General features: G+C 44.6%; 1 protein-coding gene across 2 annotated transcripts in view; it reads right to left on the bottom strand.

The window, feature by feature from the left end:
* Positions 1 to 16,742, bottom strand: part of WBP1L (WW domain binding protein 1 like) — a 52,816-nt gene that overhangs the window by 17,773 nt on the left and 18,301 nt on the right. Inside the window, exon 1 of one of the 2 annotated variants that reach the window (XM_045507371.2) lies at positions 14,257 to 14,459. The exons of the other annotated variant lie outside the window; for it this stretch is intronic. Within the exon in view, the coding sequence (XP_045363327.2) occupies positions 14,257 to 14,283 (27 nt within the window). The 5' untranslated portion in view covers positions 14,284 to 14,459. Of the gene's footprint in view, positions 1 to 14,256; positions 14,460 to 16,742 lie in introns of those variants that run through there. 2 annotated transcript variants of the gene reach the window in all.

Genomic DNA, 16,742 nt, shown 5'->3' on the forward strand with positions numbered 1-16,742 from the left:
TACTGATTTTCTGAAAAGCAGAAGGGTATTTCATCCTAGTGTGGAATGTGGGGCCTTCAGTCCTACCTTCAGCATTTATTGAGTCCCTACCTTGCACCAGCACTGAACTCTGTGGGAGTGAGGGACCCACAATGGGCAAATAAATGGCCAAAATACTCATGATCTTTGTGCTCATAGAGCGCCAGGTCTAATGCAAGATGATAAAGTAACCATACAGATCAAATTGTAACTAGGAAGGTAAAATACATGATTCAGTGACTCTAACTTACAAAAGATAAGACCTAGGAACTAGTCAAGGAAGTCCAGATAGCTGTGAGGAAGGCAAGCTTGAACCGAGATAGCCAGGATGATTAGAAAGTTAGTAACCAGGGAAGAGGGATGGGAAGAACATTCCAGGCAAAGGAAATGGTGCAAGCAAAGCCCTTTAGCCAGGAGATGGTTGAAACAGTAGGTAGGGAAGTTAGGTAAGTGGGGACCAGACTGTGCAGGAAGGTGACAAGATCAGATTTGCCTTTAAAGATAACGTCTTCCCAGCAATGTTTTCATTTGCATAAACTCCTGCCCCCCACCCCCAAAATAGGCTAGAAACGTAGAACTTATCATAAGGGAACTTCGAGTGAATAACAAATGCTCTTATGCTGAGGTCTTTCACCTCAGGATGACTGTGGTGATGACCATAACCATCAAGAGCCTCACCTATTACAGGTGAGCCTTCAGCTCTGATACCACAGGGACCAGCTTCAAGATACAGGGCACATACAGTCATCAAACAAAAAGCTCAGGCACGAAGGAGAAGCAAGGAAAACCAACACTGCCCTGGAAAGAACTTTTTTTTACAATGGAAAAGGATGAACAGTATGCCTTTTGCACATATGCAAAAAATTATCTCATCTCTTTGGTGGCAGCATAAACTGTGGGACTAACATCATTTTCCTTAAGAGTTTCCATGTCTTAGAGTTGCTATTCTTAGCTGAGCCACTATAAAGGTCAATTTAATCAGCATAAGAACTTTCAAAGTGCCAGCATAAAAAGAGACACTGGGCAATAATGGTTCCCCAGGGATGGTTTTAATTTGCCAATTTGTGGGGCTGGAAAACCTTGCTAGCAACTGGCAACAGCGTTTTCATGCCCTTAGGAAAGCACTGAAGTTTTAAAGTTTAAAAGTGAAAAATAGGAAAACTGAATTCCTTCACAGGATGCTAACGCGCAGACACTAAATATCTTGGCTGCTGGATCTGAAAGAATCTGGAGCACCACCTCTGGCCTTCTCTGCGGGGAAAACAAATGGTTTCTAATGGAAACGTTCATTTCCACAAATCAAATAACAAATACGTATTGACAGCCTTCACCACGTGCCAGGCACTGTGCTGGATGTTACAGCTACAGCACCAAGCAAGAGACTCTGTAGGAAAAGATGCTGCTTCTGGCACATAGCTGGGTAGGTAACTTTAAAAATTCTTCTACATCAAAACCCCTAGAAATACTGGCTAACAATATTCTTTTGAATTACACAACTGAGCTTACAAGAAAGCAAGGAAGAGCCCCAGGAGTCAAAAATGTTGGAGGCGGGGAACTAGAAGCTTCAGTGGTAAATGAGATCAGGCCCTTCCAGTTGCCCTGGAAAGAGGGGCTGCTTATTCTCCTGGGTCCGCCTAAAACAGGGAATTAGAACTTAGCCTCAATATAAGGTGAAGACTCTCGAAGAGAGAGAGACTAGGGGAAAAAAAATAGCCCGTTGGCACACAGTGACAATAAGAAAGGTCTGAACTGAGAGGAAAAAAGTATATCCTCTAATAATCTGTAACCATAGGTCTTTCCACAAGTTAATTTGAGATCTGAATTGCACTACTACCTGGCCTGAGAATCCCCAAGCCAAAAATTTAACACGAAAAGTAGTCCCAGACTGGGACATCCAGCAGAAGAAATGTAAAACTCTGAAGAGACCTACCCTCGATCAGGGCATGAAATATGCCCACAAATAAAGCTCTGCTGAAGATGAGCTCACACAAAATACAAAAACTTATGCAAAAATAATCCATCACAAATAAGACTTGGGAAATTCAACAGTTAGCAGGATAAGGCTCTCTAAAAAAGTTTAATAGAATGATCAGATAAACTGTAATATATTATGTATGTTTCAAATGATTAAAGCCACAAAGAATGAATGAAAAACATGAAAAAAAAACTTACTGAAAAAGAGACAGTAAACAAATGGATTTGGGGGGAAAAATAAAAGAAAAGTTGTAGAAAAATAGTTATTAAAATTTAAAACTCAACAGATGGGTTACACAGAGATTAGACCAAGTTAAAGAGAGAATTAGTGAACTGGAAAACAGATCTGAGAAAAGTATCCCGCAAAGGGCTTCTACTAAGAAAAAACACAGAAATGGAAAATGAGCTATAAAAAGCCCAAGAAGGAAAGAAGAAAACACAGGAGAGGCAATATTTAAAGAGACCACTGAAAAATTTCAGAACTAATTAAAGACAGGTAATTTTCAGACAATAAAAAACTCACACCTGAGCACATTTTTGAAACTAGAGAACAACAAAGAGAAAAGGATCTTAAATACATTCTAGTACGAAAATACTAAAAATTAACAAGTGAAATTAGAATTTAAAGAAGTAATAAGCTTCATAAGGATAATAAAACTGAGTAATAGGAGCTTTACATGGGGCAGTCAGGAAAGGCCTCCCTGAGAAGGTGATGTCTGAGTTGAGCCCTGAATGATGAGGAGTCAGCTAAAGCAGACCTGCAGGAACATTGTTCCAAGAAGAAGGAATGTCAAATGCATGCAAAGACACCAATGTAGGAATGAGCTTGGTGTGCTCAAGGGAAAGAAAGAAGGCAAGCGTGACTGAGTACAGTGAATCTCAGGAAAGTAGTGTGAAAGGAAGAGCTGAGAACTCAGGAAAAAGCCAGACCTCATATGCCTTCTACAACATGCAAGCAACTTGAACTTAGAATCAGCTATTTGTGTTCTATCCTAGATAAGACCCTTTAAATTCTGAAAATGCAACACTTTCAGGTCCAGGTCCGTAGAAAAAGATTTATAGGTGTTCGTAAAATATACTCTTTAAAGTGTCGTGGATTTGCCTCTGTTTTTACAATAAGAAAGTTAAAATCACTTTCCCCCTAATACTAATGGTTTCAAGAGCTGGAGGAAATAAGTAGAACTGTTCAAAGGTACACATTTTAAATTGGGAGGGAGGATGTTACAAAAGACTTAGGGATGAAGGAAAGTAAGCTCAGATAGAGGAATGATTCAGTAGAAATCCTGGCCTATTGTTCCCAGGGAGTTATTCTAATCTCCCCTTCTTTGATGTTAGAGATTGTCACATTCCACTTTTGTATCTTTCACAATATATACTACATATGACAATTACTCCTTCAAGCTTTACTAAAGGAGCTCAGTTTCTTCCTTTCTGCTAAAGGGCAAGTCATTGCTAAGAAGTTAACCAAGGCCCTGCTTTGTGATATTAGGAATGAATATTTAAGCTGTTTGGTTGAGTTCAGTAATTTTCCAAAAGGACAAATAGCCTGGGCAGGTTCCTCTAACCAAGTTAATAAATCTAGTCTGATAAGATTCAGCCTCATCCCTCAGATGTGATAGTGTGCTTTACCCCTTAAGGACTCTACACTCCAGCTCCCTGGGCTCAGGAGCACCCAGTCTCCAATCCTCTAGCTGTAAAGTACTTTAAAGGGTAAAGCCAAAGTCTGGAGCTCATGACACACTTGAGGACAGCCTGGGACCAATGTGGGGAACTGCGGCTCCAAGATTTGGCATTAGTGTGTGCTGCTGAAGGGGAGTCCCTGGGACCCCTGCTGCAGGAGGGACAAGGTCCCTTTACTTCAACCTGTGAGGGTCTCCTGGAACAATTCCCTCTGCGAACTCCCGAAGACTGACACTCTCCAAGAATCTGAGGAAGGGCTGCACAGGGAATCAGAACAAACCAGGACCAAGGACCTACTATACAGAGCAAAGAATTATATTCAATTTCTTGTAATAAGCTATAATGGAAAAGGATCTGAAAAAATATATGTATTTAAGTGTACATATGCATATATGTGTGTGTGTATAATAAAACTGAGTACCTTTGCTGTACACCTGAAACTAAGATTGTAAATCAACTAAATCTCAATTAAAAAATTTAAAAATAAAAAAAAATCAGAGCATCTTACAAATGAGCTAATTTGCCCTAAAGCAGCAATGAACACATTTGGACAATGAACACATTTGGAAAACAGAGATTCCTTTCCCAAAGTATGGTCAGTAGGCCCCAAATCACCTAGGGTATTTGTTAAGAATGTAGATTGAGAACTTTTGGGGGCAGAGACTGAAGATTTGTCTTTTAAAACACACTCTTCTGATTATGCTCATATATATCCAAGTTTGAAGACCATCGCCCTATGTTTATACTAAAACATACAATAAACACAGCTCCTGTCCTCTAAAAGTGGAATAGTCTAACATTCTCTTTCTCAAATCCCCAACACATCCCAACCCAGTTACCCCCTAGAGTAGCCACTTAGAATCAAGGTACATAGAATTATTTATATTCTCTCTGCCTCATTCCATAAAAAGATACCAACAATGGATCACAAACATAATTTTTCTTAAATGTGACATGTTAGTTAGGTACACTCCTATCCACACCAGTACTGCTACCGCCAAAGCTGCACTGCAACTGGATCCTCATTAAACAGCCCCCAAACAGAGCAGCCAAGCAAAGAAATTAAAACCCATTTCCTGTGTTGCTATTAGGAACCCGAATAACAAACCCAGAAAAAGCCACTTGACCCTGATAGGAAAATCCCAGAGCAAAGATCGGAAGTTGCAACATATCCCACGGTTTTATTAAAGGCTACCGGTCTACAGCCCAGTGCATGCAGGCCTGCAAGGAATGGCTGGCTGCAGTGACTTGGGACACTTGGTTAACGGGCCACTTTTTCACCCCTGGACACTTAGAAGGAAGAAGTTCTACCTGGAGGTATCCCGGCAAGCCCTCATCACTGGCCGATTCTGCCACAGAATAAATGCACTGAGAAGTATGGCATCTTCAGCAAGGGCTGGTGCAGATAGCTGAGGGACAAAATAGCACGTAGCAAGCGATGGGGCAGGTGGCACTCAGGCAGGGCAGGAGGGCAATTCTGCTGACTACTGTGTCTCCACAGTTGGTCCCATGTGGGCAAGTCCCTTCCTTCACACTACCTGTGTCACTGCTCTCCTGCCTGAAAGCAGCAATTGTAAACTGGTGGCCCTCAGGCCACAACGCACCCACTAAGGAGTTCTATGCCCAAGTGGTACCTTTGTTTTACAACTTCTTTTAAAAAAATGGAATTAACTGTCTCATTTTAAAATGAGAACGATTCATACAGAAATTCAGATTTCCAGCTTCTGAAAATCCAGGGCCCAAATTCCCTTAGGGCCACATTAGGCTGCATCACATGTCTGGGCTCTGGCCCTGCCCCAGCCTCCCCGTCACCCCCACTGTCCAAAACCCCAATCACATGATATCAGCATGTCGCTGCCTGGCCCCTGTGGGCATCTGATTAGCTCCTGCTGCTCTCAAGTTCAGTAAGATACTGTTCATCCCCTCACCATGAGGGTAAGGCCTGCTGCAGAGGCCCAAATGGCAGACATCCAGATTTCTCTAAATGGAGGCTCTGGTGACTCCTTACACACTGCATGGACAAAGAGGAGGGTCCCTCTGCTGAATGAGAAGAATACCTCTAGACAATTAGGAAAACCTCTTGCTACAAAACTCAGGAAATGCAACAGAAAATCAAGTTCTGCCCAGTGCCTGTGTTTATCAAGCATCCAGCTGGGCATTTTTATCTAGGTTATGTATTCCCCTCTTCTTATAGGAAACGAGGAAACCAAGGTTCAGAGTGATCACACAGCCAGAACAATTTTCCCACTAAAGCCCAAATTTCAGTGGAAAGAACTGAAAGCTTAGCGGTTACCCTAAACTTTCATGCTAGGTGCTGACAGGCACAAAAATGACAGATAAGATATGGACTTTGCCTTTGAGGTACTCTGTAATAACTAAATTGTTAGGTTAAAAAAAAAAGTTACGTTTTAGTTGCTGAAAATCTTCCTGAAATAATTCATGTTCATTTTGTGCCTTAATTAAGTACAGTCTAATCAACAGAATTCATTCTTAAAAAAAAATTTTATAATGTGGCAAAGCCTCAGGGTCATGATTTGGAGCAATGATGATGATATATATATACAACACACACATATATAATCAGTATATATAGTACACATTTATATAGAACTCAAGCTTTTCAAACTTCTTTAACAGTCAGCCTCACATTCAAGCCTGCTGGCTGGCCAGACCCCTACAGGAGATATGCTACCAGTACCACCACCCACATCTGCCAGATAAGGAACTGACACTCAGTCTAAGGCTGCGGATGACAGAATTGAACTGTCAAAACCCTGGTCTTCTGCCTTTTGATTCAGTATTCCTTTTACAACAGTCCTAGCTCATTGAAGTCTTTGTTATATCTTGAAAATGGCTCTTGATCAAACAAAATAATAACTTCTTTGCCCAGAAAAAGGCATAGTTTTTCAAAGGGATCTGAACTATTGAAGGTTCAAGTTAACTTGCTACTGATGTGCTTTAAAAGAGATTCACCTCAGTTTTACTGGACCATGAAAAACCCATGTGGGGTCTCAGAGACCTTCCTCACTTTAAGCAAAATTCTAAATTTAACCTCATTTTTTCTCAGCAGTTCCATCCCACTGCAGCAGGCTCTTGTTAGGAGCAAAAGAAGTAATAATGGGCCTCGTCTTATGTGCCTGACTGTCCAGAGACTAGTGTCAGAGATTTACTGCCAGTAAAAAGTTCAGCACTGTTCAAGGAAACCATCTACTTCTACCTTGGACAAAGGGTTACATTAAAAATGGTCTCCCTGCAAACAGATACAAGACAAAAGAAAAACTCCAGAGGCTTTCTCCACAAGACTCTGAATAACTTTAAAGAACTTTCTGAATTTTAAGACTTTAAACCTAAAGATTAAAAGAGACGCCAAATGATTTAGAAGAAAGGGGAATTTAGCACCCTCCTTTTCTGTATGTTATCAGGAATAGATTACATACAACAAACCCAGGCCACAGCAATAGGCACCTGGCTTGAAATATGGCCTAATATTAAAATAACTGCAGCCTAATTGTTCTTTAAGATGTATAAAGTTGTTTGGGCCCTCCTGAGATCCTGCCCTTCTAGAGTGGTGGTTATCCAGATTTTTCAGAGTTAAGAGAGAAAAATGTCAGCTCCAGAAGAGCTTGATCTTATCTATAAGATAAAAATTAAACTCTTGTCCTTGATAAGGCATAGTTCCTGCTGATGAGGGACAACCAAGATGTCAAGATTCTAAATCCCTTGGCAAATAATACATCCTGCTTAGAATGCAGCAGGAAAAAAATAACACCCATTTCCCCTTCATTAAAACATCTCAGTCCACCCTCCCGAGGCTTGTGAGTTGGGACTGCTTCCTAGCAGAGTGCCATGCACTCTGCAGCAATAGGTTTCATCCTCAAGTTTCTCCACCTTGGCATGACAATCAGCCCTTGGTGTCCATAGGGCAGAACCCACAGATGCAAGAGGGCCAGCTATACTTTGCCATTTTATATAAGGGACTTGAGCATCTTCAGATTTTGGTATCTGCGGGGGTTGTGGAACCAAACCCTGTGCATACCCAGGGACAAGTGTACTGACATCTGGAGCCAGATAAGTCTTTGCTGTGGGGACCGTCCTACATATTGTAGGATGTTTAGCAGCATCTCTGGCCTCTACTCACTAGATGCCGGAAGCAACACCTCAACCCACTCCTTAGTTGTGACAACCAACAATGTCCAAACATTGCCAAATGTCCCTTGGGGAGGGGGACAAAACTGCCCTTAGTATAGAACCACAGTTCCAGCCAAGCTGCACCACACAACTTAGTGCAGGATGGTGTTCCATCCAGGCCCATTGCCTGATTGTCTCATGGGCTCCCCAACCACTCTGTAAATTCCCCAAGAGCAAGATGAAGTCAATCTCACAAGAGCACCTACCCTAGCAAAGGATCGGACATGCAAAAACCTTCAGAAAGTACTAATCCTGGTGACTGACAGTCAGGTGACCCCAGGGGCTAGACCTCTCGTGCACTCCCTGTGCCTCTTCGCCACGCGGTACAAGCAGCAGCATGAAAGGATCCTCCAAGGGTTATGCTAAGGCTGTGGTGGTGTGATTTCACATGATGTTTGAGAGACCTACCCACAGCTCTCTGATCATAACAGGTTTACAGTAACCCAGGAAAATCTGAGGCTGAACCATCAACCTGGAACCTTATCCCGAAGCGGGGGAGTGAATACACATTCTATTTTTGTTGGCAGCCTGTCCCAGCTCATCCTGGGCCTCCCCCCCACACTCCAGAGCCATACCCAGAGGAGTGGGAGGTCACAGGTATTCAAGCCACTGCCTGGTGGGTGACCAAGGATTTCCAAACCCTTGATGAAAACCACAGGATAGGCTGGGCAGTATTTGAAACCAAGAATGAGACCATGCGTCACAGTTCAGTGGAAGTCCCTGAGAGCATGTTTCTTAAGCAAGAGACTCAAACAATAATGAATTTTCTGGCCTCCTTGATGCAATACCCCAGGGAACCAATGTCTTCTGTGCAACTCAGTCCCAGCAAACCATAGGCCATTTGTAGGAAAAGCAGTCACTGTGTCACACTCTGGCCATTCTCAAAGCACGTCTCCCTTGGTCCTGCGATGAGTATAGCTTTCTGCCACTGCCCCTCCTCTCTCTTTTAGTTAAAAGAACAAGATAGGCCAGCAAGTCACCTAGGACTGAATCACCATTTTCAGCAACAGATGCCTCTTGTGTGGTCCAGGGTTCAAGTCCAGTTGGGCCCTGCCCAGAGCAGCTATGGCTACAGAGTGGAACACAGAAATGGCTAAAGCAGATCAACATGCAGGGCTGTTTCAGCTCACTGTTGCTACCAATTTGTAACAAAGTCAGTAAGTGCCAGGGAGGGAGAGTTATGGTCTGGCTGCTAGGGAGTCAGGCCAGGGGAAGGAATTTCATAGCAGTTGTTAATGCTGTCTTTTTTTTTTTTTTTTTTTTTTTAAGTAGCCCCAAATAATTCTGTTTTCCTGGACTAAAATTTACCTCTTCAAGAAAAAGGGGTGGGAGGGGGTGGATCAAACTCATGGGATATTACTGGAGGAAGTGAATGTTTTCTTTGGCTCCATCCTGGATAAAAGTTTCAAAATCAGCAGATACAGTCTTCTTTTCCACTGAGTTACTGTCCAGTCTGCTGGTTTCTCTTTGCTTTGATGACAGGAATGTGATGAAAAACAAGCACATTCCTCTAAAAAAGCAGCTTCTTGCAACAGAGATAGTTGGGGGTTTTTTAAGTCACCTGAAAGGGCTTGGATGAGAACCATCCTTTCTCATCTTTAGGTGACAGGAGGGTGTTCTATGGAGCTGTCACTTGTTTTCACAGATGAGTTTCAATGAGAATTTTAGCTTCAGCCTCTGGTAGTAAAAACAAGTGTGACTTTGGTGTTTGCTGCATTATAGACAGCCAGTCCCCTTCCCAGCAGGGTCTTGCTTAATAGAGAGAGGCTAATTGAGCACACATGGGAGGGTAATGGTGACTGGGAGTCAACACTCTGTCCCGTGCAGAGAACAGGGCACGCAGGGGAGAAGGTCTGGCTACAGATTTGGGGGCAGGTACCATACCAGGTATAGGCAAGAGCAGGACAACACCGAGGAGACCTGGCTTCCAGAGCCACCACCGCCATACATTAGCTGTGTGATCACGAAATGGTAACTTGAGTTTCGGTTGCCTCACAGTAGAAAGGAGATAAGCCCTCCTACCTCAATGATGGCTGCTGTGATGAAATAATAGAAGTATCATGTCAATGTTGGCTGATATTCAGCAGTTGGGGGGCTTAAATGAGAAGTGGGCAAATTCCCTCTGCCCTCCCCCGGTCATGGCTCCCCCCTTGCGCTCCAGGCCGTCTTCCACCACAGCATGGTCAGTGTTATCCTTGGGAGCCCCCAAGATCTCCTACTGTGTCCAGGGAGTAACGGGGGTTCAACATTCTGGTTGCCCTGTCACCTGCAGCATCAGACCAAGCAAGGGCCTGTGGGCACCAGCTCCCCTTTTCAAGAATGCAAACAGCCCCTTGGGCCAGGAGCTGGCCTCCAGAGCCCTTCTGTCCATGACATTGTAACACGGGCAAGGGCACACTGCTTGAGAGGGTCCCAGACCCACACCATTTTCACAGAAAAAGGCAACATTCCGAGGTGCAAGATTATCAATTATTGTCTTGATGGATCTAGCCTGCATTCCATCAACTAAAACTTGCCATCACCTGCGTCCTTCCATATGTCTACAGTGCCACAACTGAGACCACTGGACTGTGGAAAGGACCACCTGCAAAAGCCATCTTTTCACACCTCTGAACTGTAGCCACTCCTAATGCCACCTGCCTCATGCTCCAATTACCTGCATGCTTGTTCTACATCTGGGCCTGCCTGTGAGGGCAGGGTTCAAGTTTATACCTCTTTGAACTCACAACATGCTTTGAGTCAATAGGTGCGCAACACTTCTCAGACATAGATGCTGGTCATGAAAACCCTCCAGCATTTCAAAATCAATACCTTCTGAATTAAACATGAAATAGAATTCATTCAAATCAGCAAACCAAGAACATTCTGTTGCAATCTTGTTCTCTGAAAATCAGGAATCCATCTGTTTAGGGATACATGATGGATTCCCTCTTAACCAGAAAATTCCTTTTCTGATCTTGCCAGATAATAAAGGGAAAGCATGCTGACTTGCATGTTGTATCTAAAATTTGGCACATGGTGCCACAGACAAAAAGTTCAGCAGGTGACTCTCTTCTGAACTTTAGCTCCTCTAAGCACAAAAAGACTGTTCTCTAGCCAACACTGTGAGCTGTCTTAACTGTCCTTTGAATGGAAGAACTAATACAGCCTAAGGCCTGTCTGCCCTTTACAGACACTGAATTCATGGCACAACCATCAGATTGAAAGCCCCTAATGCTTTCCTCCTCCTCTGTGTCATAAAGGACACCAACACTTGGTGAACCAAGATTCTTGTCTTGTCTCAGGCATACTTTCTACCAAGACTCACAGATGACAGTTTCCCTTCTCATCCGCAGGAGAAAACAAAAACAGCACTGTCCACCTGATCTGTCTGGAATGCTCTTTTCCCGGATCACATGTCTGGTAAACTCCTACTCATCCTTCAGGACTCAGATCAGGTATCACCTTCTCAGGAAAGCTTTCTGTGCCCACCCCCCTCCCCAGGCCTGATTTAAGACAGTTCCCCACCCTCTGCTCTCCTAGTTCCTGGGGAATTCCTCTGTTTCAGGCTTAGCGCATTGTCATGTAATTATTTCCATGCTTCTAAAGTGCAGCTGGTAGGGTAGGGGGTGAGTTGGGGGTGGGAGGAGAGTCTCTCAAAGCATGGCCAGAAACTACCTGGGTCGGAACCACCTGGGGAACGTAATAGAAATGCATATTCCTGGGCCCTGGGCCCACACCTACTGAATCTACATTTTAATAAGCTCCACTCTCCCAGGTGATTTTTATGCATGTTGAGTACTATTGCATTAGAGTGTGAGGTCCTTGGAAGTAAGAATTGTGCTTTCCTTATCCTTTGTGCCAGGTCCACATTCGTTAAGTGTTCAAAATCTCCATGCAGTGGCTTTGTTCAGTAGATGCTGCCTGCATAAGAACCTGCCACAAAGTAAAATGCACATGGCCACTCAGAGACGAGCAGTGTCTTTTCTGGTACCTGGGCCACCTAGAAACAACCTTCAGAAAATATACCCCAACTGGAATGACGCATTAATCCACCCCACTCACAGACACTGGGCAATACAGTGCAGGTAGTGAGAAAAACTCCAGGCTTTGGAATGAAAAGACCTGGGTTAAAAAAAATCAGTTACCATTTCCCTGGCTAGCTGAGCAACTTTGGACAAGTGGCTGAACGTCTGTAAGCCTCAGCATGCCCTTCTTAGAAACAGAATCACACCACCATGTAAGCCAGGGACGTTACATGGATTAAGAAGGAAATAATGTATGAAAGTACACATATACTATGTATGATAAAGACCAACAGCATATATGTTTTGTGCCATTTTCTTAAAAACAGAACTATCACCAAGTAATCTTTAGAAGACTGGCTTTTACACAGCTCCAATAAAGACCATAGTTACACTGTCAGACACAGAATTGCTAGACAGACATAAAATTATGTAACCAAAAATACTCAGGGTTTTTAAAGGTAAAGTTTGAACCACAGAAGCCTAGGGCAGAAAAGGCCTTCGAGAAGCTCTCTAGTTCAGCCTGCCACCAGGAACCCGTTCAGAAACAAGAACAAAGATTCACCTGCTGTGAATCCTTGGAGATGCTCCCCACAACCAACCCAGTCCTTCTCTCTACCCACCGTGGCATCCTTTCACTTAACGGAGCAGAGGTTACTGGACACGAGCCCTCCTCTTGACATCTCAATATGTAAGATTAACAGTATATTACACCGGTACAGTAACTGACAGCCTCCCAAGTCTCACTCAATGCACAATGGCAGTGACAAGACCCCAGGGCAAGATCTCTTGCCCACTACATTTTCCATTGTAAAGGAACCAGTCCTCTAGCTTCTAGTTTCCTATACCCCTGCATCCTTTAGTCTTGCATCCTTTAGTAGATAAAAATAACAGTTACGTTTTTACTGAATACCCACTCAGCCAGCCAAGGTGCTAATGTTTTAAATACAATCTTTGGTGAAATCCTTCCAATAACTCTTCCAGTAGGTTTTATGATTTCCATTTCAAAGAGAAGGTTCAGACCAGTTAAGCAGCCCAGACCCTGGAGGGGGAGGGGAGGGCAGGATACAGGTCTTTCTGGCTTGCCAGCCCTGCTCTTCCCACTCTATCAGGCAGTTTCCAGCCGCCATCCCCGCCGCCTGCTGACATAGCATGGGGTGCTTCATCCTATTTCCAACGCGGCTCAAAATCCTCGCCAGGGCTCACTCTGCCCATGGGTTAAAACGTCAGCCTTTCTTGGGGGGGAACTGAGGAGATGCTCAAACAGGGCCCCTACTCTACCTATCAGCTGCATCAAAGGAACACCGAAGATGAACAAGAGCAGTCATGAAATGTGTGGAGCTTTTCAGAGAAGCTTCCTTTTAAAAGAATTTCAGGCAACCCAAGGGAGGCTTGCTTAGCTAGCACTTTTCTAAGAGTGAAATTAAACCAGCAGTCCCCAGCAGCGACTTTCTAAGGCTTCTGGTTTGAGCTCATCTGTGGCTAGCCCTCACCCAGGAACAGGCAGCAGAGGGTGTGTGTCTGTCCCCACCCACTCTTACAGCCGCCGCTGGTTACAGTTACACATTCCGATACAGACATGCCTCTCAGACCCAAGAGGGGGCGGGGGTGGCCAGCTCTCAGAAGCCCTGGAACAAATAGCTGGCAACAGCTGTGTTCTCAGAAGACCGCAGTTGGTCGCTCGCTACTGTTTTCTCATTCCACACTAGGTTACCGGCTACAATTCAGTGCCCCTACTTCAAATGGTGGCTCGCAAAGCAATCAAGTCTCTGCCACAGGGGTCTGCTGGCTTTGAAAAATCGGTCAGGAAGGCCAAAATGTGGTCAGTCCCACCCCCATCCCTCTGAGGCATTCAGGCCATCCCTCAGCCACACAGCCCTGACCACAGGCTTAAAAGGAAAAAGCCTCTGGGATCCCTCCCCTTTAAAAGGAGGCCCCCCCACCCCAACGCAGAACCTCTTCAGAACCAGAGAACTGTGAAGAAATCTCTGCTAACTAGCCAAATCAAAATGGAGAAGGAATAAAAGGGGCTTTGATCAAGAATCCTGCTCTGCCTCTCCCCTTCCCCAGCCTCACCCCTCAACTGTCTCCCCATAAAGCTTTGGCAAAGCTTTTATGGTGTCTAATGGAAAATCAGAATGGATGGCCCCAGAGAGACCTCAGGGAGGTAGGGGGTTAAGGACACGATGGCTCTGGAAGTAAGGAGCAACTAGCAAGCAGGAAGGGAAAACTGGAAAATTCTGTGTGGGAGCTAGCCTGTGGTAACTACGAAACATTTTCTAAAAGGCTCCCTCCACCCAAAGCAGTTGTACAACTGACGATAAATAAGCTCCCACACCCTTCTTCCCTTCCCAAACCCGATCCACGGACCACAGACCACCAGTGCAATTACCTGTCTAAGACCCAAAAGGAAAGGCATCCTGCAAGAGCATCGTCCACACTAACGTTGGGAACAAAGGGCTTTTTAAAAGTTAAGGTCTTGGAAAGAGCATTTCCCCTGGTGGGCCTGGTGCTCAGCGATCCCGGTTAACCGGCTTCCTTAGCAAAGAAGAGAAAGTAAACAGAGTCCTGGGACCAAGCAGGCACTCTCCCTCCTGCTCGCCTCGCTACTCCCCCTGCCTGGCTCCGACCCACCCCCACCTTCTCGTGACATATCTCAGACGCAGCAGAGCTGAAGCTGTCTGCCAAGGGGGAAATGACATCAGTTCAGGCCCGGCAGAAAAAACTCCAGACAGCTGCTGTGGAGTACTGAGAAGGATGTGCTGCAAACCTACGCTGGCTAGCCCTGGACCCACCTAGGGATGAAGCCTGCAATGGAGGAGGACAGGAGCTGCAGCCCCCTGCCCACTCCCATCAGCTCCCCTCGGCTCTGAGCAGGCTGGGCTGTACATAAATCAAGTCTCTATGGCTGAAAAGAGCCACATTTCTCTGAATAATGACTGGACTCTAATGGCTCCCGAGGTATTATTTCTCCTCCTTGGGAAAGAAAACCAAGCTCAGTGACTGTCAGTTTCACAGAAACTTTTCCACCGGCTCCCCTGCCAGAGCTGGTGCTCAGTAAATAACAGTGCACTACACCTGACTGTTTCAACTTTCTCCAGGGATGGACGCAATTCACAGAGAGGACTCAGAGAGGCACCTTTTCCCCAGCTAAGGTAGGACATGCTACCTTGGATGCTGACCTCTCGAGCCCTCACTTGGACTGGAGAGTTTATATTTCATAAACAGACTGCATGTACAGGTGCCAACATCTTTCCTCACTTGTCTTACAAAAGGTACAACAAGTCCCATCGCAGCCTCCAAGTTGCCAGTGAAGCAGATCATCTATATTTAAACCAACTCTTGCTTCTGAAAAGTTCACCACCTTAGGTTTGTCATGCTTTCTTCTCTAAGCTCAGCTTATGGAAAAAATGGCTCTCTTGACAGCAAGCTTCTGCACAGGAAACAAAGGCCCTGGGGTTGGTGTCCTGATCTGACTTTTCCCAGTCAGTGGTGTAAGCCAGCTCTCATCTGGCCACCCTTCCCTAAACTACAGGTCACAGTCGCTTTCTCTGGCCCGAGTGCTCTACCAAAGACCACACGAGCAAAGGTTCGTGTCTGATTTCATCTTGCAGAAATGACTCTCGAGGAGAACAATCTTCAGAGGAACTTTGTAAGTCCAAAGTTACTTTCTAATAACTTCTCCAGGCTGCAAATTAATTCTATTTCCATCACTCAAAGCAAGTATATCTCATCTTTCTTTTTATTTTCTGCAACAATTTTTTTTTCAGTGATACTTATCGAAGGCCCCCAAGGGAGTGGCACTGTGCTGGGCATACCCTGGTAAATCAGAAATGATTTTCACAAATTGGTATCTTTCACCTCCACCTCAGACAGTAAATTAGCAGTACATAACACGTCCAGCAAGGTGAGTTGCCAAAAAATACTTTTCAATCATTAGTGAATCTAGCCAGACACACAATGTGCTTGCTGCAGGTCTCCCACTGCCGGTCAAGGTCATGTCGACTTTCCTGACAAGGAAATGAATGAGCCAAGCCAGCTGGGACATTTCCTGCAGGCTCACAAAAAAAAAAAAATAAATAAAAAATAAAAAAATAAATCACAGCCTCATTGCTATGGAGAAGAGAAGAGGGGTGAAGTGGCTTCTGCTGCTGCAGGTGTCTGGGGACTAGAGAGCCAATCTTCACTTCAGCAAATATCTATTCTCAGGACACTGTCTCCCAGTCTATCCCAGGCTGTGCTACTACCCTCACATACAGGCCAAACTGCCAGACAGGCAGGCCTGGACACCGAGGCACAACCCCACAGGGAAGAGCAGAGAGGCAGCTTTCAAAGCCCTCCTTTCATTTCCTCAGTTCCCTGGCAACCACTGACCATCCCCCAACACATGCAGCATTATTAATGTTGACAATCAAACTAGAGCAAAGGGCATCCTCAGCCCCTCGTGGGCAATTCTTTCTGACCCTCCCTAGTAAGACAGAGTGACATCTGCAGCTCTATGGGAAAATTACATGGCGTTAAGTGTACCTATTCATTCATTCCACACCTACTCAACGCCCACACTGTGCCAGACACTGGTCTAGGCACTGGAAACACGGCCATGAGCAAAATACTCAAGCACCTTTGCTCTAATGGGCTAAGGAAACATTCCACATTTCTAAATAATTTTCACTAGCAGTCATCTCTGAATAAGTGGAGTTGGAACAAAATTACTAGAGATCCAAAGATAATTTTGTGAAAGTTCAATCTAAATGATCAAAATTGCATCATAGGCATCCCAATTTCCTCTGAACCTAATGAATCATCCTTTATGGATGCTACTCAACACAGTGTTTCTAATCAGCCTTTGTCTGCTTTTATCTTCTTACAAGATTGCAA

Source organism: Camelus bactrianus, chromosome 11, assembly GCF_048773025.1.
Source record: "Camelus bactrianus isolate YW-2024 breed Bactrian camel chromosome 11, ASM4877302v1, whole genome shotgun sequence".
NCBI classification, from domain to species: Eukaryota; Metazoa; Chordata; class Mammalia; order Artiodactyla; family Camelidae; genus Camelus; species Camelus bactrianus.